Source organism: Podarcis muralis, chromosome 17 (assembly GCF_964188315.1).
Source record: "Podarcis muralis chromosome 17, rPodMur119.hap1.1, whole genome shotgun sequence".
NCBI lineage: Eukaryota > Metazoa > Chordata > Lepidosauria > Squamata > Lacertidae > Podarcis > Podarcis muralis.
In genome coordinates, this window is record NC_135671.1 from 27,374,495 (window position 1) to 27,399,271 (window position 24,777).

Consider the following 24,777-nt stretch of genomic DNA (forward strand, 5'->3'; position numbering starts at 1 on the left):
AATGAGGAAACCCCGACAAAAGAACAGTGGCAAGAGAACTTGATGAATTATGCAGAACTGGCTAAACTGACATATAAACTGCGAGACAAGGACAACTTTGACCAGAGAAGAATGGAAACTTTTTACAAATTACTTAAAAAGACAACAAAATGATTTGGACTCCTTGGCAGGTTTTGAATAAACATACACAAATTTATTGATTGTTAACATAGCAAATAGATAATATAAGGATTTATACAATTTTACAGTATGCAGAGAATAATATGTGTTGAGAAATCAGAGAGAGGAGCTGAGGTAAGTCTCGGGAGGTAGGGAAGGAGGGTTTGATGGGGAGGTGGGGGGAAAGGGGAAAAATAATGAATATGATATGTTGAAATTGTTAATAAAAAAAACTTTAAAAAAGAGGAATGCACCTACCCAAACTGCACTGGGGTCAATAGCCCCCCTGCTATGGCTCTGTTCTAAAGGTTAGTACATCCAGAGTGGAACTGGACGTGCCACAGTCTGGGAGTTCACACTACACTGCTTACGACAAAGTCTCCCGTCTCCCTTTACAATGATCTTGTCTCTCTGACTCTGCACTGATGTCATTCCATCCCCTGTACAGTTTCTTCCCCAGAATTACATTCTGCGGATTAGCTTTACAGCTAATCAAATAAAAGAAACACGAGACCACAGGCGACAGGAAGTGCGCCCTTCTGTTTAGTTTTGCATGTCCAACAAGCGACGTGACCCTGTTCCCAGCCAAGAACGTGTCACGATTGTTCAGAAAAACGTCTCCTTCTTTTCCCTAGGTCCTATTGATGTATTTGAGTAGCACAGGTCATTTTCCCTTCTGCTGTTCCTGTTCCAGCTTCCCAGTGTTCGCAAGCATGCAAAGCTGTGTGATGTTTCCTTCGTTTACGTCGCTCAGAATATTGAATCTGGGCCCGTGCACCAGTTTAGGTTCTTGCCCTCCTCCCCTTTCAAGTACCGTATTCTTCGCTCTATAAGACGCACCAGACCACAAGACGCACCTAGTTTTTGGAGGAGGAAAACAAGAAAAAAAATATTCTGAATCTCAGAAGCCAGAACAGCAAGAGGGATTGCTGCGCAGTGAAAGCAGCAATCCCTCTTGCTGTTCTGGCTTCTGGGATAGCTGCGCAGCCTGAATTTGCCCCATAAGACGCACACACATTTCCCCTTACTTTTTAGGAGGGAAAAAGTGAGTCTTATAGAGCAAAAAATACGGTATGTTTGTGAAGAGGATAAAAAGCAGCAGCTCGATGCTACATTAAAAGGAAGACAATGCAGAAGGAAAGATGGTCTCCTTTAGTTTCTGGGTGCTTATTTATAATTAAAGAAATGTAGGTATGATACCAACAGTTTTGGGTAATTAGATAGGCCTGATTCCTACTGCTTTGCAGCTGAACCTTACAAAGCCTCAGAGAGGCAGTTGTCTTCCTTGAATGTCACTGCCATTAGCTTTTTCAGTAACTTGCATGTTGCATAAAAAAGGCCGCCTAGCGGGTCAGTCCTTGGTATATCTAGATAAGCCTGGGAACAACTGCTACCTGCAACGCCTTGGAGAACCATGGCCAGGCAGTTTACAGCTGGGATGAGGAACCCAAGGGGCTCGCAACCTAATTCTATGCACCCTAGAGATGGCAGAGAAAGAGAGAGAGACTCAGATTGTGGGGAGAGGACTCTGCAGTCTTGCAGTGCAGCAAACACTGCCCATTTGGCCTTGACCAGGTATCAGCTGCAACTGCAAATTAATTTTTCCTATGGCTCAATGGAAGGGAAAAGGATTCCCACCTCTGTTTTGGACAACATTGAGCTAGATGAATAATTGCCTGACTCACTAATCCCCCCCCAGGGGCACATGATGGTGGCCTGGGGGGGGGGGAATTAGTGTGCGTGTGGTGGTGGGAAAACGATGGCAATGGTGGTGAGTTCCTCCCCCTGTTTTCCGGAAGAAAAGCCACTGCTTATTTTTAATTAAAGGCGTTTCATCTTTAACAAGGGGACGTACATTCACATGAGTCCTTTCTACATGTTAAGTTGTGGGTGAACATATCAGACGACACAGCGATTCTTCAAACAGCTCTTGTTTATTCACAGGTCAGAACAGAACTGAACTGAAGGGTTCAGCCATCCTGCTTAATATAGAACTCCACTAGAAAGCAACAGTAACCATTTTCTGTAACTATCCAATCACTGAACGTCACTTGCAATCCCTTATTTGCATATGTGGACCTGAGTGAAAACTATCTACAGTATCCCCCTGCTGGCCCAAGGTGAGAACTTCAGTACATAACACTACAGATCACTTCCATTTGGTGTGAGACACCTGCTGCTATAGAAGTTGTGAAGATGGGGAAGGGGGCAGAAAGAAGAAGTGGGGGGCAGTGATTTTTCCTTCCTCGGAGGTTTTCAAGCACAGGTTGGCCATGGATGCTTTAGCTGAGATTCCTGCATTGCAGCGGGTTGGACTGGATGACCCTTGGGGTTCCCTTTCCAACTGTACAATTCAGCTCACATTTAAATAAAACAAGACCTGGCGGCATATCTGGGCAACGGCTGGGTTTTATACTTTAAGCAACAGGGTCACCTTCTCCCAAAGGCCTTTCCTATTCCCTGCACCCCAAGCCTGGGCGCATCCTGAAACCTGAAAGGCCCCTTCACTTGCCTCTCTGCCTGGCCTGCCCCATGACTGCGCACTGCTGGCAAACTGCCTAGCTCCGCTGCCGCCAGCCACGCTTTTTCTCCCCACCCTGCCGTGTTTGGATCCCGACCTCATCTATCCTGAGGAAGCATTCTGGGGGGGGGGGGGCTAAGAACTTGGCCCTACAAAGCTTTGGGTGCGGGCTTTGCCATGAAAAGTCCCATGCACTTAAAACAAAACTTTAGACCCACCCCGTCTCCCCACGCAAAACAGAACAACAGGAACATCGACGCACGTTTGCTTCCTTCGAAAGGAGTCCGCGCAAGAGCAACAGACTGCTAGACCTGCCCTAAAGGTAAAGGGACCCCTGACCATTAGGTCCAGTCGTGGCCAACTCTGGGGTTGCGGCGCTCATCTAGCTTTATTGGCCGAGGGAGCCGGCGTACAGCTTCCGGGTCATGTGGCCAGCATGACTAAGCCGCTTCTGGCAAACCAGAGCAGCGCACGTTAACGTCTTTCACCTTCCCGCCAGAGCGGTACCTGTTTATCTACTTGCACTTTGACGTGCTTTCAAACTGCTAGCTTGGCAGGAGCAGGGGCCGAGCAACGGGAGCTCACCCCGTCGTAGGGATTCATTCGAACCGCCGACCTTCTGATCGGCAAGTCCTAGGCTCTGTGGTTTAACCCACAGCGCCACCCACGTCCCAGACCTGCCCTAGTACCCCCCAACCCCCCCTGCTCCCCCCCCTCCTGCCTTCCAGAGACAAATGCAGGTTGGAATGCAGTCGGGCGGCGGGAGCGTAAAGCGCCGCGCTCTCCGTGGCGCACAGCCCCATCCGTGACGCGCAGCTGCGTCCAAACGAGCCAGGATGCATAGGATCGCGCGCAGCGCATAAAGGTTGTGGGCTAGACCACGTGACAAGGGGGCCCGGCAGCCTCGGCGCAAGCCTAACGACTTTGCGCAGGCGCGCTGTGGGCGGGGAGGGCGCGCCCCCGGGGGCCGGATCAGCTGGCGGGAGGCGTGCGCTCTTGCGCTCCCAGAGCCGGCGGCGGGGGCTGTTTTGGTGCGGAGTTCAGCAGGCAGGAGAGGGACAAAGCAGCAGCCGAGGCAGCGGCTCGTAGCGACCAGCCTCCCCCCGCGCGGATCCTCTTCTGCTTAGAGGCGTTGCGCGCCCCCCCCCCCATGCTCATTGCCCGGGTCTGGCCATCATGACCACGCTCCGCTTGTGGGACCACCTGCGGGCCGGCAGCTCCGAGCTGGACTGGTGCGAAGACAACTACACCATCGTGCCCAGCATCGCCGAGTTCTACAACACGGTGCGTATCTCGAACTCAAGACCTGAGCCTGGAGAGGAGGAGGAGGAGGAGGGTGCATTTGGAAGCCGGGGGGGGGGGGGGCGTGTGGATTGGGAAGTACGTGCAAATGCCCGGTGGGGCTGAATGCATGATGTTCACACGGCTCTTTCCCTTCCCTGCCGCTCAATTATTTATTTCTCAACAAATTGTTATTTTTTTTTTAAACAAATGCCACCGCGTCGTGGAAATGCCAAATCGGACTTGCAATCGGATCCTGGAGACCTTCAAGTTGGGCTCCGATTTCTGCTTTGGCACCGACTCGCGTGCAAGGCGCTGCATATCAGTTCTCAGCCTTGGTCAAATTGGGAAAAGGACTATTTTGCAAAACGGGAAGAGGATACGCAGTGTTGTATTTTAAAACTGCATCTACTGGCGAATAGCTGTGTATTATTTTTTTTAATCGAAGAGAGAGCCTGTCTCGGTAAACAAACAGTTTCTTAAAGTAAAACCGACCATAGTGTATTCTAAGTGGTTGTTTATTATCCTGGTGGCCTTATTTTCAGACAACAATCTTTTTATTATCTGAATAGCTTGCAGATATAGGACTGGGGATCAGATCGTTTTCATGGGAGGTTTTTTCCCTTTGTTTTTCCTGGCAGAAATGTTGTAAAATCAGAGAATCCCCCATAGAGCTGGAAAAAGTCTGCAGTCCTTTGAATCCCCTTTGAGAGGAGCTGGGATCATGGACTGTCATTTTTTCAGGCTGTTCAGATTGGAGGATAAAGCTTAAATTGCATGCAGTGGATTAATGGAGCAAAGCAGAATTTTCCATCTGTTATCATCTTAAGCTTTAACATTGCTTTAGAAAAGGTAGATCTGGATCTCTGGCTGATTTGCAGATCAGCAAGCTTTCCTAACAACTAAAACGCTGCAATCTGGGCATCTGATAGTTAGGAAACTCGAAGGGAAATTCTGGTACTGAACTGAGAGCAAAATTTCTGGCCTGATCAGGAGTTCACAAGCTTGAAGTCTGCCCTTCCCAGCTTTAGAAAAACAGCTTTTTCTCAAGGAATTAAGACTGCTTTCAGGGCTGATTTACATATTAACAAATTCTTCCATGCAATCAGCTCTGTGTGGGAATAATGCTATCTTGCATGTAGGTTTCCACACATAGAGGACTGTGCATTCATGCAAAAATGTGGCCTGGGTGCACATGGTATTGCATGCTGGTAACACATTAATTTAACCTGTTAATAAGTCCGCCCTCCCCACAAAAAAACTAGCTTGAAAACTAACTAGCCTTCTGTCTGCACACACCTATGTTAAGTCAATAGCGTGTTTAAACAGCCCTAAAGAATAAGAATACCGGTAATCTTTCTTCTATCTCCAAAAGGTTCCCTGCTTTTCTGGTCGGGAGGGATTCTTTTAAGTTATTCACCTGGTTTTCTGTGTCAATTTATAAGCCGGCACTTAATTCCTACCTCCACAATATTGTGGCAATGTGTGGAGCGGCCCCTCATCCCATGGGACAATTGCTGCGTACTTTCCTGAGTTTCTTTGAAAATACGCAAGCCGTGTTTTTCCACTGTAAGATCTTTAAAGCTGTTTATGACCCAGAATAAAACAGTATCAAAAATCCACATTTGAACGTAACTCCCCAACCTGCGTACGAATGTGCGCACACAGACGCAGGATAGAGGTAGCAACAACAGGCAACAAATGAGAGGGAAGAAATTGTGCTATTATTTTCCTTCCACCTGACTTCAAAACACGAGGCCACCTGGAAAAGGCCAGGGCGTTTATTTTCTCAGGATCCTGTTGTTAGGAGCGTGTTGACACTTCAGCGCTTTAAAGATTGCTCCTTACAGTCCAGACCAGCGCTGTCTTTAGCATATGCGCCTCCGGGGTGCAAAGATCCGCCCAGCGCCCCCAAATTTAGTTTAGCCCCCAAATTAACACCGCCACACTTATAAGTATTGTTTGGGCACCTACTTAGCAGAAACATCAGTCGTGTCAAAGGTGCCACCGATCCTGCTGCCTCATAGCGGCTCAATACAATACGTAACATAATATTTCGATGTAAGAGTTAATTTCACGTGCGCGGCGCCGTTGAGAATGACAAGCGCTGGCGCGGCGCATCTTTGTTAAATGAGCGCACAAAGTCGAAAGTCCTTTAGTGAAACAGTAGGTATACATTTCAGTAATACCTAGGTATATATGTATTTTGTTTTTCTAACTTGATCAAAATTATTTATTATTTCATAAGAGGCAGATAGGGACGCGGGTGGCGCTGTGGGTAAAAGCCTCAGCGCCTAGGGCTTGCCGATCAAAAGGTTGGCGGTTCGAATCCCCGCGGCGGGGTGCGCTCCCGTTGCTCAGTCCCAGCGCCTGCCAACCTAGCAGTTCGAAAGCACCTCCGGTTGCAAGTAGATAAATAGGGACCGCTTACTGGCGGGAAGGTAAACGGTGTTCCGTGTGCTGCGCTGGCTCGCCAGATGCAGCTTGTCACGCTTCACGCTGGCCACGTGACCCGGAAGTGTCTTCGGACAGCGTTGGCTCCCGGCCTCTAGAGTGAGATGGGCGCACAACCCTAGAGTCTGTCAAGACTGGCCCGTACGGGCAGGGGTACCTTTACCTTTTAAGATGCAGATAGTTAAGAGTTTAGGTGGCTTCAGCGGCGGGCGCCCAGCGCCCCCAGAATTTGGCGCCCGGATGCCCTGCACCCCTTGCATTCCCTGGGAAAGACGGCCCTGCCTGTGACATTTTGGTCATTGGCCTGAGCAACAGGTTAACTACTCCACTGTATATTTATTAATCCACCCATGGGCTCAGCAGGATGCTCTGATGACGACATATTTTGAACTTCAAGGTTTATTTATTCATTAAATTTGTATACCTCCCTTATACCCGTAGATCTCAGGGCCATTCACAACATAAAATCGCAATATAGCAAAGAGAAAATACCGTATTTTTTGCTCTATAGGACTCACTTTTTCCCTCCTAAAAAGTAAGGGGAAATGTGTGTGCGTCTTATGGAGCGAATGCAGGCTGCGCAGCTATCCCAGAAGCCAGAACAGCAAGAGGGATTGCTGCTTTCACTGTGCAGCGATCCCTCTTGCTGTTCTGGCTTCTGAGATTCAGAATATTTTTTTTCTTGTTTTCCTCCTCCAAAAACTAGGTGCGTCTTGTGGTCTGGTGCGTCTTATAGAGCGAAAAGTACGGTACATAATAGAAACAAAAGACAAACCAAGAATCCCCTTTTCCACAACACCTTTTTAAAGGGCTTCAGATGACAATCAGCCCAAGGCCTGGTTGAAGAGGAACGGTTTTTTTGCCTGGCACCTAAAGGTGTAGAATGAATGAGTCTCCTTGGGGGAGAGCGTTCCACATTTCGATTTGGGGTGGGAGGCGAAATATCATCATCAATTTTTTTATTTGCATACCGTCTTTCTACCTCAAGGCGGTTTACAAGCTGAAGATCTAGCAATCTAACGCAATACAAAAATGTGATAATAAAACAAAACTTTAAGCAACCTACATCAAAAAGTAACATTCAACAATTATTAGAGTAGTATAAAATAATAATATCAACATATAAAAGGAAAGGGTCGATATTTCCCCTCACACCCCCCCCCCCAATTCTAGTGACAGCTACTTTTAGAAAATAAAGTCAATATTGGGAGAACTCTCCCAAATGATTGGATCTCTCAGGCCCAGCTCCGCCATGGATGCCCTTCCGATTTCAAGAGGAGAGAAAAAGTCACCTCTTTCCTCACGGCCGTTTGCTGGTTGCAATTAAGGAGCTGAAGTGAATATAAAGTAGGAGTGCTCCCCCCCCCCCCATGCAGCCCAAATTAAGGATTATATCTTGTGCTATGAAACTTGAAAAGCAACTCAAAAGGATTTGCTCTTCTCAAGCAACTGCCTTGTACCAAAAGTAGTGGGGTTTAATCTTTACAAAATAGGCTACTTAGTGCTTACCGTTCCGTCTGCAAGGCTGTTTCTAAAGTCAAGCAGAACAGGGTGGAAAAATGCGTCTCTCTCTTCCTCCTTCCTTTCCCTCAACGCCCCTGCCCCATGCCCAGAGTTTCTGAAATTTTCCCTGAATGGAAGAAAGTACTCTGTCAGTGAAGGCCTCCCATTGTGTGCTAGCGCTGGGCGATACCTGGTTTTCAACATCGTGATAGATCAACATGGTGATAGATCACCAGCGAAACATTGCAATATACCGATATATCACGGTGTTTGAAATAAGGATGGAGCTATGTATAGTGGTCCCTTGGTTCTCAAACTTAATCCGTTCCAGAAGTCTGTCGCAAAACCAAGGCGTGCTTTCCCATAGAAAGTAATGCAAAACGGATCAATCCATTACAGACATTTAAAAACAACCTTTTAACATGAATTTTACTATCTAACAAGACCATTGATCCATAAAATGAAAGCAATAATCAATGTACTGTACTATAAACTAAATAAGACAGTATTGTAGATGATAAAAATTAAAATTATTTTTTTTTTCTCATCTGCACTGATGATAGTCATTGTTTGGATGGGGGGCTTTTATCCATTTCCGCAGTCGCACAATCAATCAGTCAGTAGCTGAACTGGGTTCCACACAGTCACAAAAATAAACCAACCGAAAAAGCCACAAAAATGCAAAATAGCAAAAACAAAAGCAGCAAACATAATCCATTCCAGAATTCGGATATATTGCCAGGTCAAAAATTAGGAAATCATTATCACAATATGGACTTCAAACTGATTTGGGATGATATATTAACGTATTGCCCCCTGGGCTCTGCTGAATCTGTTGATGAAGAGAGCCTTACGCTGTTTCTGAACACTCCCAGTGTTTGCAAGATACAGTGGAACCTCTGTTTTCAAACGTAATCAATTCTGGAAGATGGTTCAACTTCCAAAACGTTATAAAAACTGAAAGAGAAAGCCTCAGTTCAATAGGGTAACTCAAAACGGAAGCTGTGTCAGACGTTCGGGTTCTGAAAAACATTCGAAAACCAGAGCATTTACTTCTGGGTTTTTGGCATTCGGGAGCCGAAATGTTTGAAAACAAGAACCGAGATTTGACTCTGCAAAGCTCCCTGCCAGTCAGCAACACTGTGTCTGGGAGAAACCTGCTCTTAGCTATCTCTGTTTCACTGCAGGGGTGGTTTTCTACTTGCAGGGCATTCAGGGAGGTATTCCACTTAGCATTTGCTCCCCTTCCTGGTTCTGTTTATTCTGCCCCCTCAGAACTTTTGCTCCCCGTTGCTGCATCCATCAGAGAGCTGGCTCTTAGCTCCTCTTCCATTGGTCTCCTGGAATCGCAGAGCATAGAATCCTAGGATCGCAGAATCGGAAAGGGACCCGAGGGTCATCTAGTCCAACCCTGCCATCTCAGCTGAAGCATCCATGACAGACAGCCATCCAACCTCTGCTTAAAAGCCCCCAAGGAAGGAGAGTCCACCATCTCCCTAGAGAGACAGCTCTTACTGTCAGAACGCTCTTCCTGATATCTAGTTGGAAATCTCCTTTCTTGTTGACCTCTTGATGTGTCCCAAACAACAAGGAAGGGGTGTGGTGGGGTTCTCCACCCACTCCCTCCTCCAACTCAACAAGGCTGCCCCCAAATTAAAAAAACTAAAGCCAACCGATTCTTTTGTCATAGAGTTTGGATTTGACATCCCGCTTTTCACTCCCCTTAAGGAGTCTCAAAGCGGCTAACATTCTCCTTTCCCTTCCTCCCCCACAACAAACACTCTATGAGGTGAGTGGGGCTGAGAGACTTCAAAGAAGTGTGACTAGCCCAAGGTCACCCAGCAGCTGCATGTGGAGGAGCGGGGAAGCAAACCCGGTTCACCAGATTACAAGTCCATCGCTCTTAACCACTACACCACACTGGCTTGTAGAGTTTGAACTATGGCCGGCTCTCCCATGAGGCAAAGTGAGGCAATGGTGTCACGGTCCGAGTCAAAGTCCTGGCTGAGGATGTCGGGACCGGGGGCAAGATGGCGGGGTGGGAGCAGGAACGGGGGTCCAGAAGTCAGGAAGCCAAGAGTCCGAGGGTCAGAGCGCCGGGAGTCAAGAAGCCAAGGGTCCGAGGGTCAGGAAGCAAGGAGTCACGAAGTCAGGGGTCCGAGGATCAAAAAGCAAGGAGTCAAGGAGCCAAACACAGCAAGGCAGGGAATGTGTTGCTGTGGCAAAGAGCCGAAGGGAAATGCTGACCTTATATCCCTTTCCGGCTCTTGCCACCAGGTGCAGCGAGTTACCTATCGGCTTCACCTGTGCGGCCGCGCCTTGCCTCTTCAGAACAAACTTAGGAAGGCCCCAGTCCTGCGAAGTCCTACTACTCACAGGGCCTGGCTGCTGCACGCACTCCACTCAGGCCGCAGGATTCACAGGGACAGCAGATCTGTCTTCCAAGGAATGCATTGTCCGTTGCTGCTGTGGTGACAGTGACAGGACGCTCCTTGCCGCCTCTATAGCAGCTTCTTGGCCATTAGGAGGCACTGCTGGTCTCCCGTCACCCTTGTCCCCATTGTAGATCTTTATTCCTCTCCTGGCAGGGTGGGCGGCCCCGTTTTGTGGCTCGCCTCAGGTGACAAAATGCCTTGAGTCACGGGAGGAGCCGTGTTATGCCTTGAGTCACGGGAGGAGCCGTGTTGCCTTGTGTTTTGCCAGGGCTGAAGTGCTGGCTCAGGCCAGAACGTCCCATGAGTTGAAGCCAAGTGACTTCTGCTCAACTTACTCTTCCTTGCACGTGCAGGTCTTTCAGTGCTCTTGGCCAGAAGAAGAAGAAGAAAGGGCACGGGTTCTTCTGGCTCAAAATTGGGGGATGCCCGCAACCCAGTTGGCCTCTTTCACGGCCACCACTCCTGGTTTTGTGGTTGCAGCCTTGGCAGTGGTCTTCCAGGGACCATACCTGTTGGTCTCCACCATTTTCGTATTGTGTCAACATGAGGGTGATGTCTTCTCCAGGCAGTTGAGAGCACCGCATGTCCTAGAAAGAGTTGACTCAGGCAAAGCGATAGTCTAAGTCGTGCATGGCATGAGGTCTATCTACACCATGGGTAGGCAAACTAAGGCAGATCCGGCCCAATCGCCTTCTAAATCTGGCCCGCGGACGGTCCAGGAATCAGTGTGTTTTTACATGAGTAGAATGTGTGCTTTTATTTAAAATGCATCTCTGGGTTATTTGTAGGGCATAGGAATTCATTCACCCCCCCCCCAATATAGTCCGGCCCCTCACAAGGTCTGAGGGACAGTGGACCAGTCCCCTGCTGAAAAAGTTTGCTGACCCCTGGTCTACACTTCTATCTTAATTTGTGTGTCAGGGCAGGGATGGAGTCTTGGGGACGGGGGGAGATGTTGTTTTTATTTCTGCCTCCTCTTATCCAGATATTTGCCTGGGAAAGTGCTAAGCTTATTCCGTTGTGCAAGATCCCTCCCAACATTTTTTGTTTTGGTTTTGTAAAATACCACTTTATTTAATCATTCCTTTCTGCTTATTTTTTTTCTCGTTTCCCCCCTTAGATAAGCAACATCTTATTTTTTGTTTTGCCACCCATATGTATGTGCTTATTCCGACAATATGCAACCTGCTTCAACAGCGGAATATATTTAATATGGACCCTCCTTGTGGTGGTTGGTAAGTCCTTCTGTGTCTGTCCTATGTGACCTGAAATTTTGAGAAATCATATTCATTTATTTATTATTTGAAAACCAGGCACACTGGGGTGGGGGTGGACAACAAATAAGGTGCTTGGAGAACGTGCCCGATTTCAGAAGTACAGTACACTCCCAAAATAAAATATTGGAAGTTGGGTGCCATTTTGAGCCTCTCAGTTTCCCCTGCTATGTATTAAAGAAGGTAGTTTTCCATTATTATGAACATTGTGGGATACGTCATGGTGCTTCCAGTTGGATTCTTATTCTGGGATGGCTTCTCCTCAAGCCGACAAGTTTTATCCACCCTCCATTTAATCTGGATTTAGCCTTTCTGGCAGAAATCCAGTAAGTATAAAAAAAGTCTGTCGCCAGTGACCCATTTCTGCTAATATGCAGATTAAGTCCCTGTCTGTAAGCATTGAGGTTGGTTTCGGTCCTGGTCTTAATGGTCTAGAGAGGAAGGGCAGTGTGTATTATTTTACTTACCTCAAAGAGTAGTAGGCCAGCCCTGTGGGTTTGCTCAGTCAGGCCCTGAACTACTCATCAGCTGATTTCCTTTTTGCACCTTCATATATAGAGATATCTATTTTAAAACATCCTCACAGTTTCTCAATTAAGTTCTGCAATGAGATAACTGACTGTGCAAACAAATCCCCTCCCCACTGAAGTTTCCCACAAATACTTTGCTCTAAAGTTAATTTGGAAGCTTTTGGGAGTGGGTTTCAATCTTCAAAACCTAGCTCTTCGCCGTGTGTTTGGTCGCTTGCTTGCGTTAAATTTTCAGACGCTTGTCTGTGCAAAGCCGCCCGGCTGTTGTTGAATCTCGCTGAGAAGAGAAGAGGACGTTTGAACTGTGCTGTAATGACCTCTTCGATTCTGAATGTGTCTCCCCTCCAGGAATTGGATCTGTCTACTTCCACGCCACGCTCAGTTTCCTGGGTCAGATGCTTGATGAACTCGCTATACTCTGGGTTTTGATGTGTGCTCTGGCTCTGTGGTTTCCCAGAAGATATCTTCCCAAAATGTTCAGGAACGACAGGTAATGTCTCTTAAGCGCTGGTGTGCTGGTCCCGAGGATTTACCGTGCGGCGAGGTCCAAGTCCAGTCCGAGGTCGAGGGTGTGGTATGGAGGCTGCCCGTCAGAGCTGAAGCTGGGTCCAAGGCAGGGAGTCGGGCGAGGTCAGGAACTCTGGCAGAAGAGCAGGACAGGGTGCAGGCAGGAACAGGCTACCAACAATGTTGTTCCCACAACTTGGGACTGGGGCTGGCTGGCTTTTATCTGCCACGAGGCATAGGGCGGCCCCTATCCTCTGGTGACTCGCCTCTCCTGGCCTGGAGGTGAGCACTCCTCCTGTGGGAACTTAGTTCCCTCCGCCTCTCTGCCCTGAGCCTCTGCAGCTCAGGAGAGGCTGGAGGGTTACTGGACCCAGAGGCAACCTCAGCTTCCCCTGACGGGGCTGAGAGTGGAGCACCTGCAGGCAATGGGTCCCCCATCACCTCAGGAGCCAGAGCAGACTCAGCTGGTGCCTGCACCTGAGGATCCAGCACAGGTGAGGACCTTTCAGGCTCATGCCACGGCTCAGCTGGTTCTGGAAGCGGGGACTCCTGTGCAGGCTGGGATTCCTCAGGTTCAGCCTCCGAATCCCAGGCCATCACAGCTGGCCTTTAAAGAGTGGGCTGCATTAATAACACAGTGCCCTTCTCCTCGGAAGAGGGCAGGAGAGAACCAGAAAGAAAGAAGGGCATTTTCGCTGGCCAGGTTTAATTCAAATCCATCAAACCTCCTTTGGGGAAGGTTCTCAGGCAGGGTGGAAGGAGAAAGAACTTGCCCAGGTGAAGACCACCTGGTGGAAACCCTTACACACATGGTTCTCAGTTGTAAACTATATGCTGATCTCCATCAGCAATTTCTATATCAACTCTGCATCCCCAAATGGAAACCAGAGTCGGAGATCATACATTTTCTATTACTGGGGAATGATCAGGAGCTCTCCAAGTTAGTGGCTAAATATCTCCATTTGGTTTTTTGTTGTCGAAATACACTGCAGACGTCTGATCTCCCTGGAGACCAAGAGATGTGACCATAGACTGTTCTGCCTCCTTTCTTTTAGCAAATGTTTTGTACCACTGGGGAAGTGGAAATTCTGTATTGATTTGCTTTGGATGTTGTATGTGATGTCAGTAAAAGGTTTAATGATGCTGACTCTTTTTTAAAAAAAAAATCCAGGGGCCGATTTAAGGCAGCAGTGGGCATCCTCTCTGGGGTCACCACCTGCCTCGCCTTCATTAAGCCTGCCATCAATAACATCTCGCTGATGACATTGGGTCTTCCCTGCAGTGCCTTGCTTGTCGCAGAGCTGAAAAGGTGGGTGTCTGTCGCTGTGACAAAATAGATCTTCTGTTTGGATGCCTGCTTACCGTTTGGAGCGAACGCATTCTGGGTGTGTGCAGGGCCAGATTTAGATTTGATGAGGCCCTCAGCTCCTGAAGGTAATAGGGCCCTTTCTATGTCCAGCTGTCCTATGTCCACAACAAATTGGTGCTGTGTTTTGTGTTGAGTATATGCTATATGGTAGTTGATGGCCCTAGTAGGTATCTCAAGCCATTTACACATCACAAAACTTGTATTTTATCAAAGTAATTGTTGAACTGGAATACATTAAAGAAGAAGTATATTAATAGTGAAATGCAATTAAGAAGTATATTAATAGCGAAATAATTATTAAGCTCTACCTTAAAATGATTTTTTTATTCATAACAAACTTAATAATGCAAACACATTGGCATTTGGCAATAACAAAAGTTCCATTAGAAACACAATTTACACAGACTAATTATCTAGTCTCTAGAAACTTGCTATAACATGAAATAATAATAAGTGAAAATATATGATGCAAACTACTAATAATTTTAAATATCAGAATGTAGGCACCCTATATATAGAAATGAACAAACCAGTGATATTTTAGGGAGGAGGATAGCAGGCAGGGCCCATGACTTACATCATAGGAGCCTACACAACACAAAACACAGTTGCTGTATGTAGGTTTTATTTTATTTGTTTTTTATCTTATATTTTGGAAATGTACATCCAGGTTTTTTCCCCTTTTTGGGGGGGGGGGCAAGAGAGTGGGGCCCTAAGCTACAGCTTGTTTAGCTTATACGTAAATCCGGCACTGGGCGTGTGACTTACCTGTGTGCAGGGTGGCAGAAGCACACCTGGAATTAAGACACAAAAGAGCTTAAATGTTCCCACGGAAATTGCAAGCATCCGGACAGGAACTGTTTTGGGTGGACGACTTGACAAGGTGATAAATGGTTCTGTAAATAGCCTGGGTGCATTATAATAACTTCTCTCCCTTAGGGTTGCAAAACAAAATATCTTGTCACGTTGAAGAGGTAACGCAGGCTCCCAGTTTGAAAGCTGCCACCTGGGCCCTCAAAAGGGGCTGTGATGCTGAGAAGAGGGATTATAATTTTTTAATAATTTATTATTTATGCCCTGTCCATCTCTCTCCCCCCCTCCCATTTTTAAAAAATATCGTCTGTAACTGCCTGGCTGTTAGGTAAAGGTAAAGGGACCCCTGACCATTAGGTCCAGTTGTGGCCGACTCTGGGGTTGCGGCACTCATCTTGCTTTATTGGCCGAGGGAGCCGGCGTACAGCTTCCGGGTCATGTGGCCAGCATGACTAAGCCGCTTCTGGCGAACCAGAGCAGCACACGGAAACGCCATTTACCTTCCTGCCGGAGTGGTACCTATTTATCTACTTGCACTTTGATGTGCTTTTGAACTGCTAGGTGGGCAGGAGCAGGGACCGAGCAACGGGAGCTCACCCCGTCACGGGGACTCGAACCGACAACATTCTGATCGGCAAGCCCAAGAGGCTCTGTGGCTTAACCCAGTGCCTGGCTGTTAGTCACCATCTGAATGGTCTCATTTATTTGGAAACCAGAAATGCCAGTGGAACTGCACTGGGATGAGAACCCCTTGGGCAGGTGTAACGCACCCTAATTTACCGCCAATCCTTCTTGCAACAGTGTTGTGCGGAAAGTAGGAAGACGAACTCAAAGTACCGCTTCACACGGGATCAGGCACTCTATGGCATTCGCTCCTGCCGTGCGCAATGACGGCCATCAGCTTGGATACCTCTAAAAGTGGCTTAGACTTTCTGTGTTTTAGTTGTAAATTTTGGCTTGTGGCATTTTCTGAGCCACGTGCTTGTGTGTTTTTTTAAAGAGTGCTTTTAGACGATGCCCTTGATATTTGTTTTCATGCCATGACCTGCCTTGGGGCAAGGGGGTGTATGCAACTGTTGCCCCCAAATGTACAAAGCTCATCGTCTCCGAGTTTTGTTCAGTTCTTAATCTTGGGTCAGATGTCATTCCGTTGCTGTGCTTTTAATGATCTCCTGGCTTGGCTTTCAGATGCGACAACGTGCGAGTGTACAAGCTGGGACTATTTTCTGGCCTCTGGTGGACTTTGGCTCTTTTTTGTTGGATCAGCGACAAAGCATTTTGTGAGATCTGGTCGTCATTCAACTTCCCATATTTGCACTGCGTATGGTGAGTCCATTGTGTTCGGATTCTAGACCTTGCCACAATTCCCGCCCCCCTCTCTCTGCCCTCCGCTTCCCGGTGTTACACCTTGCCATATTTGTTGGATGAAGAGACTATATAGAAAACTCAGACCACCCTTCACCAACGTCAGGGGTCCCCAAACTAAGGCCCACGGCCCGGATAAGGCCCGAGGGACTCGTTTATCTGGCCTGCGGCGACCCCCGCCAACCGCGGCCGCCACCTGTGGCTGCCACCCGCTCTTACCGGTGCTGCTCTGTGCAGCTGCCCACTTCCGGGTCGGAGGAGCACCGAAAATAGCTTGTGCGCATGCACAAGCATTATTTCTGGTGCACATCTGGGTCAGAGGAGGCCCGTGCACATGCGCACAAGCTAATTCCGGTACCCCTTCGACCCGGAAGTGTGCCGGAAATAGTGTATGGCACGCGCTCCCCCGCCCTCCGGCCCACAGTGCGATCAGCGCTGGAAACACCAGCTTGAGGTGCGGTAGGTTTGCTGACCCCTGACCAACGTGGTACCCGCCTCCCCGATGCCCATCAGCCCCCCCCCCCCAGCCCCACACACTGGAGGGCACCATGTTTGTTACAGCTGGTCTGAGTTCAGTGTAGTCTGTGAAGGCTGATCCAGACACTACAGGTATTCAACTCTGTTGTTTTTACAAAAATGAGCGTTGGGAGTGAAAAAAAAGTTTTGTTGCCTTAATGCCAGATTTACATTTCTAAGGAAACAGCCCTGTGCTTGGGGCAAAGCGCATCTTTTGCCTGCCTAAGATCCCCGGTTCAGTCCCTGACATCTCCTGCTTCAGCCTCATGATACAGTGATACAGTGGTACCTCGGGTTACATACGCTTCAGGTTACAGACTCCTCTAACCCAGAAATATTACCTCGGGTTAAGAACTTTGCTTCAGGATAAGAACAGAAATCGTGCTCTGGCAGCGCGGCAGCAGCAGGAGGCCCCATTAGCTAAAGTGGGGCTTCAGGTAAATAATAATAATAATAATTTTTTATTTATACCCCGCCCTCCCCAGCCAAGGCCGGGCTCAGAGCGGCTTACAAGCAATAATAATAACAAGATGAATGATTACAGCTTAAAAACAAAAATAAAATACAACATTAAAATAATGGAACATTAAAATGTAAAGAACAGTTTCAGGTTAAGAATGGACCTCCGGAACGAATTAAGGACTTAACCCGAGGTACCACTATATAGTGATACATCACGATGCCAAAAAGGAAGGAGTGCAAGGCACCAGGGCGAAACTGCTGCTGCTCCCACCAGCGCCTGGCCTGTGGAGGGAGGAGCCCTGGCCTCACAACAACAACAACAACAACAACAGTATTATAATAATTTATTATTTATACCCCATCCATCTATCTAGGTTTCCCCAGCCACTCTGGGCGGCTCCCAACAGAGTATTAAAAACATGATAAAACATCAAACATTAAAAGCTTCCCTAAACAGGGCTGCCTTCAGATGTCTTCTAAAAGTCATTTAGTTGTTTATGTCCCTGGCATCTGGTGGGAGGGCGTTCCACAGGGTGGGTGCCACCACCGAGAAGGCCCTCTGCCTAGTTCCCTGTAACCTTTCTTCTCTCAGGGAGGGACCTGCCAGAAGGCCCTCGGAGCTGGACCTCAGTGTCCAGGCTGAACAATGGGGTGGAAACGCTCCTTCAGGTATATTGGAATATTGTGAAGCTCCTTGACATCTGACGGGAGGCGGGTGCCACCATCAAGAAGGCCTTCTGCCTGGTTCTTTGTAACTTCACTTCTCGCAGTGAGGGAACCGCCAGAAGGCCCTCAGAGCTGGATCTCAGTGTCCGGGCTGAACGATGGGGGTGGAGACGCTCCTTCAGGTATATGGAGATGCTCTTTCACGAGGCACTGGAGTGAAGCTTCTGCCAGCACCCAGCGCATGGAGGAAGCACTCAGCCTGCCTGCTCAGCCAGAGAAGGAAGCAAAGGTGACGGCCTGCAGGGAAGCCCCCCCCCCCCAATATACCACTGGGTTAAACCCCCATTGCAATCTGGCCCTCAATCCAGCCCTGGACAATGTATCGATACATCGCCCAGGCCTAACGCATGGTTCCTTTTCACATTTGCAAGGAAATCAAGACAGAGCTGTTCTGCCTGGCCTTTGGTTTGGACTTTGTCTGACCCTTATGCTGCCCTCCCTTTATGGGTTTGATCTATCAGTTACTTTTAAAACGAGGCTGCATTTTAAATTGCATTGTAACCTCTATTTTAAACTGGTCCCGTCCCCCCCATTATGTTTTTACTGTGATTTTTTTTAAAAAATTTTTTTTTTGACAAATATTTTATTATTAAAATAATTCAACATTAATACATACATATTACAAATATACTCTCTCTTTTCCCCCTGCTACGTTTTTACTGTGATTTTATTGGCATTAGCTGCCCTGAGCCGGGGAGAGTGGGGTATAAATAAAATTTATTATTATTATTATTATGAATATCGGTTGCACGCTGGTGGTGAGGAGCAAGCTGTACTCACCCTCCTCCATTTCTGTTCTGTCCCCTCAGGCACATCCTCATTTGCATTGCCGCTTACCTGGGCTGCGTGTGCTTCGCCTACTTCGATGCCGTCTCGGAGATCCCTGAGCAGGGCCCGGTCATTAAGTTCTGGCCCAGCGAGAAGTGGGCGTTCATCGGGGTCCCTTACGTCTCCCTCCTCTGCGCGCACAAGAAATCGCCCATGAAGATTACATGATGTGCAGCGGTTCTAACCTGCCGGAGGAAGAGAGGCCAGAGAACGAGACCTGCGCCTTTCTTCCTCTGTCTCTACAAACTGCAGTTCTGCAAAGGGAACCCATGAGGACGTACCTGCGTCTTCCCTGCCTCCCACCCCTCTCTCGGGCTCCCAAGCAAAGTTCTTAGGAGCGAGCAGCAATGGCAACTCTTTTGCACCCCTTATCTGTGGTTTTGGCAGAACTGGAGTTTTCCCCCCTATTAGAAGTCTTGAATTATAGTACTGGCAATGTTTTGCCGTGTGCGCTTTGCATAGCGTTCTCTAGCTGGAACTAGACATCGTGGGAGATGTGCGGTTGCTGTTGAAAAGGCGCCAAGCCAGGACCGCCATCTCTTTTCCCCCTTCCTCAACCACCTACCTCCCCCCACAATGTGTGGCGTCTTCCACAATTAAACTCTGCCTCCCTTTTAATTGGCTGCCAGCTGCTCTTGCAGGGCGGGGACTCCCAGAATGCTCTGACATCACAGCATGTCAACTTTGACAATGCCACGCGATTTCCCATAAAGCCCAGCTCCTGACAAAACCCCTCCAATCAACTCCGAGAGAGTATTTATACAGGCAATCTTTCGTTGTGAAGTAACCACAGGATCCAGCTGTTCCTGAAGGCTTTTGAAAGGTTTGCTTTGTAGTTCTACCACTATCACCTCTCTCACAAACTTGGGAGGATATTTATACCGACAGCATCTTCAAGGACAAAATATATTTCTAGCCAATCTGGTCAGAAGTTGTTGGGGGTTTTTGGGGAGTGGGGTGGGCAGGGATTCACAAGGAAATATGTTTTGAGAAGCCGGCTTTTCTTCTCAGTTGCTTGATTAAGTAGTTTGTAGGCTTAACACTGAGACTGTTCTGCTCTAGGTCTCCTCCTGTTGTACTATGGTAAACTCATTCTCACTGGGCATTGCCAATTTACAAATGGCAGCTGGGTCTGTGAACCTTTCCCTTGTTGATTTCTGCAGATCAGGCTGCTGCTAACGGCATAGGAACAAGCCAGCCCTGGTTGCCTCTGTCTTGTCCACTGTCCCCCTTACTTGGCAGGGTGATTATCTAGTGGCCACTTGCCACTTGAAGGGAAAAAACAAAACTCACATGCTTCTATACAATAATCTTTATTCTCCGACGGCTAGTCCTAGGCTTTGTGACTCAGAAGGCAGAAGCTGAAAGAGATCATTTCTGCGGTGCGCACCATCCTGCACTATCTCTGCAGCTTTCTTTTCTTTCTTTTCTTTCTTTTTAATTTTCACAGTATTATAAACAAACAAACAAACAAACAAACACATAAAACAGACAAACATAAATCATAGCCTTATTGAAAATTACAGTTATTAAATTTGTTAAGTGACTTCCTCGCTTCCCCTTGGTTGAATTTCATTGCATGTCCTTTTAGCGGTTTTCCAAATCCCAATTTTTATGAAATTTAACTTAAACATTAACATCCTTAGATCTTCACCTTATGGAATTAAACATATTAATTCATCACTTAACATAAATAAAATCCTTAGCCCATTAAGTATCTGCAAGCTGTTTTCAGTTAATTTAACTTAACAAATTTAACTAAATAATCATTAAATTTATTCCGCTCTTCCTGATACTCCTCCTCCTTCCGGTCGCGGACACTTCCGGTTAGGTCGGCTAGCTCCGACTATCTCTGCAGCTTCTTATGGCACCTGGAAGCATAGATTTGATCCCAGGTGGGTGAACACAATTATTCTCTCTGCAGTCTTTACAACCCTATTCAGAGGAAGGGGCTTTTTTCCACTTACCTTTTTGTGATGTTCATCTCCCGGGCTTCCGCAGAAGGCCTTGAACTTGTGCAAATTCGCAGTTGCCACCTCGGATCCTCTCTCCTTACTCAGGACTACGAGGCTGGTGGTGTGGAAGACCCCTCGGGAGAGATGCCTCCAATCCATTGGTGGCGTGACTGCATTGCTCAACCACCATTTTAAGCAGAACTGTGGCACTTGGTGGTGGAGGTGGTTTGGTAGTGCCAGGGGGTTGGGGGTCCTGGGACAGACCTTTCTCTCCCCCCCCCCGAACCTTCACAAGTTGGAATGCTGGCTGCCTTGTGCAACCCTTAGACATCATGTGTTTGTCAACGACCTGCTGCTTTTCAAGTTATCGCAGCAGAAATCTGGGTTGAGTTGGCAATGGAAGTGGAGAAGCGTTGGCAGATCAGCCATAGGTGCTCTTTATAAGGTTGGGCCTTTGAGGGCAGTGTGAATAAGGTATTCAATATTAGTCCTACTCAGAGGTGTCCCATTAAAACCAACTGGTATTACTAACTTAGGCCCATTCATTTCAGTGGGTCTACTCTGCGTGAACTCAGTTGGGCTGGAAAATGAGATGGTAGGTTAAAAGCTCTAAATGCATGAAAATCTCTCCTTCCATTGAGAGATTTGAATTGCAAGATCTAAGAATGAACCTTCAGATTCCGATCTACTTGCTTGAGCTCTGAGCTTCACCCTTATTATTTGGGGCTGTTTGTCAATCTATGACAATAAGCAGACTAAAAAAACACTGTTAGGTGATTGTGGGCAAGGAAGCAATTAACCAATTAAACACTTCGTTATTAACATATAATTAACATATATGTATATATCATGATGCACACTTTTCTGGCTTCTGTTTCTGTTGAGACATCTTGGCCTTGATTTTTAATAGATTAATCCCCACCAATGAAATGAGATGTTAAAACAAATAAAAATAAAATAAAATCCACATTTAGCTAATTGTGCCCCAAGTACTGATTGAAATGACAGAACATGGCTTTATTATCCCACCTTCAGTTCCCTTTTGGTAGCAACTGAATAATGCATTGAGTTCTTGGAAAGAGATTAATGCAACAATAAGCCACCAGATTTTTTGAAAAACCGATTTACCTTTTAATCTGCATTTAAATCCACGGCTCTTTGCGAGCAAATAAATGAACTCTGAAAGGTTGAAGTTTAGCTGTCAAATATGGTTTTTTTTTTGCCACATGTTGCCATGACAGAGTTTTAGAGAGTGCTCATGCAGAGAGCACTAATATTCTGGCACCTGTTTTAGTTTTAAGGAGGTTGCAGTTTCGTTTCAACAACAGTGAAGACTGTGGTTCACAAGCTGAATTCATAAAAGCTGTTTCAACTTTTAGGACAACATGATGCAAATGTTGCATGAGCCATTGGCACAGTCTATAACATCTGACCAGAAAGCATGATGATTAATATAGGCCTCAGAGAATCTAGCTGCTTTGGAGAGATACATCATATTTTTGGGTCCCAACTCCAGGCATAACATACCTTGTTCTAAACTGTATTCTAACAAAAAAAAAAATTAGCTTTTTAAGTTTACCCAGCTCCATATAAAGCTTAATGACAAACCACTTTCAATGTTGTGTAGGTGCTTCCTGCCTTCTCCCTTCACAAGAACTAGGAAACGGACCAGGTAGCCTTCCAGTTAACCATAGTTTCCTGATTTGTCCAAACCATGAAAAATTATGGTTAACACTTTGAAGGAGCCGGGGTATTAAACCACCATTTGAAGCTGGCTTCAACGCCTGGCTTGGGCAGAAGCTACTCACTAACCATAGCTCCCCGGTTCCAACAAAGAACAGTGGAAGATGGCTTGGTTTGTTTTCTGATGTACACAAAAGTTCACGCTCATTGGCTTATTTAGCTGAGATATGGTCCCTCTAACTAAATAAGCTGAGAGCTCAAGCTTGATTTCTAATGGGCCACCTAACTGACCCAGGTGGTACCTTCATGTTTTGCTGTGACAGGAGCATAGCTTACCTCGTGGTGTAGAATGGGCTTCTGGCTCGGAAAACCCACGGCAAGGCCCGTTTCAAACCAAAGGGCTTTGTCTCTGGCTGACCTCAAAAGATTTTCATGCAGAAGAGCCTAGATAGGAATGTGACCCCTTGTTCCTATTTCTTTTCTTTGCACTTCTCTTTGCTCCAATTTATTTGATGTTTATTAGGATTTTCTGGGTACCACCTTCTGTCTTTGTTTTTGTTTTTAAGCTTAGGAAATTTGTGACAATACTCCGGTACAGTGTTAACCCTCAATGTGTGTTTTGGTTTTCTGCGGATGTTAAAATACACACACATGCACAAACCATATACCGTGAATTGCTTAAGGACTCCACGCGACTCATGGGATGGTACCACTTCAAGAATGCAACCTAGCTAGCGTTTTAAAAGTGAGCAAGTTTCATGTAGAACCTAGCAAGCTTTTAATTCCTTTGTGTATGATTTAGTAAAATGTTCAGTGTTAAATCTTCTTCACTGTGTACTGCAATAAAATCTTTCCTTTGGAACTTCTCTCTGAAAAGAACGGGTTTAATAGAGGCTGTGACGGAAAGATCTGTTAGTAATTTCCATTGCCATCAGGGAAGCCAATGCGTTGCCCCTTTCTGTAGCCTGAAAGAGGCTGAAATGTATATAGTTCTTCTCTCTAATATAGCAGGTGTCTTTTCCATTACAGAGATGTAGTATTTCGAGCAGTATTAATGGAGGTAACTGCAGAGGGGTCAGGCAGAGGTTACCGATAGGTTTGCAGAAAGCTCTGCACTTCTTATTATTTTTTCTGCAAAAGGAAAAAAAAAAAGTACTTGGAAAAAATTAAACATTTCTGTAAAAGTCACATTTTTTTCAGTGTTTGGAATTTTGCTTTCAGACTTTTTATTTTGATCCACTTTGGAACTGGGTAAGGCTGGTTGGGAATCGTGAAAAAGTGGAGAGGGAAAGAATAAACAAACATTGCCAGAACGTCTTCACATTTATTTTTTTAAGGCGTCAAATTCCTCATCCCTGAAAGCCTGCCTTGGATTTGCTGTAACCCTTGGGATAAATGTTTCATCTGCTTCCTTGAGGACTAGAACCCTGTTCATATTTTGTTTTTTATAAAATTAACACTGAGAAGTTTTCCTTTTACTCTGCTTTCTTAAAAGTACATTCCAGCATTTGGGACTTACATAATAGGAAGCATGTTTTAAGATTGAAGCTAAAACATACATTTAGTGTGCAGGATTCTGGTCTCAGAGAGATACGGTGATTGCTCTTAAGAGTCTGTGTCCTGGTGTCCTCACAGGCTACATGCCAATTTAATGCAAAGCGTTGCTCAAAATTCATATGTTTTGGTTTGCTGTATCAGTACAACTCTTCTGCTGGAAGAGGTCTGCCAGTCTGAAGTGAGCAGAGGCCAGGCACAATGTCTCTCTGTGTGTGCATCAAAAAGAAGAAAAGCAGAATACACTGGGGGAGAGTCCTCTTCACAGTATTAAGTTCTGAATTGCTTTCAAAGCTTGCAAATCCTCTACGGGTAGTATTCTAAAATGTGCATGCAATGTACGAACAGACCCATATTAAGCATCTTTTGATCACGGAACAGCTCGGTTTTTACCTTGGCCTTATTTTCTCCAGGTGGGATCTTAAGAGCTCAAAGACTTGGGCATTTCCCACCTCTTCGGGTGACTGACACTCTGTCCTCCATATTGCAACTGGTGGTTGTTGTTAACCCATCTCAGTTCCCAAAGCCATTTTGTCATAGGGTAAGGAAAGTTCCTCTTTGAACATCACAACTCTATAGGCCTTTTGGATGCATGAGAAGCACTTCTGTGTCCAGGGCAGCTGTCTACCAGCTCCATCTGGTACGCAGGATGAGACCCTACCTGCCCACAGACTGCCTCACCAGAGTGGTGCATGCTCTGGTTATCTCCCGCTTGGGCTACTGCAATGCGCTGTACATGGGGCTACATTTGAAGGTGACCCGGAAACTGCAATTAATCCAGAATGCGGCAGCTAGACTGGGGACTGGGGGCAGCCGCCGAGACCACATAACACCGGTCCTGA

General features: G+C 46.6%; 2 protein-coding genes across 2 annotated transcripts in view; both read left to right on the top strand.

The window, feature by feature from the left end:
* The window catches only part of ADAMTSL1 (ADAMTS like 1), a 718,478-nt gene extending 712,164 nt beyond the window's left edge, over window positions 1-6,314 (top strand). Inside the window, exon 31 of the transcript XR_013391089.1 lies at window positions 6,220-6,314. The gene's annotated coding sequence lies outside the window, so the exon portion shown is untranslated. The remainder of the gene's footprint in view (window positions 1-6,219) is intronic.
* ACER2 (alkaline ceramidase 2) lies at window positions 3,613-23,247 on the top strand. Its single transcript, XM_028712712.2, has 6 exons — window positions 3,613-3,964; window positions 11,474-11,588; window positions 12,506-12,647; window positions 13,836-13,973; window positions 16,035-16,172; window positions 18,725-23,247. Exons 1-6 carry the CDS (start codon window positions 3,857-3,859, stop codon window positions 18,909-18,911), a joined length of 828 nt encoding a protein of 275 aa, XP_028568545.1. The 5' UTR covers window positions 3,613-3,856; the 3' UTR covers window positions 18,912-23,247.
* The last annotated feature ends 1,530 nt before the right edge of the window (window positions 23,248-24,777 follow it).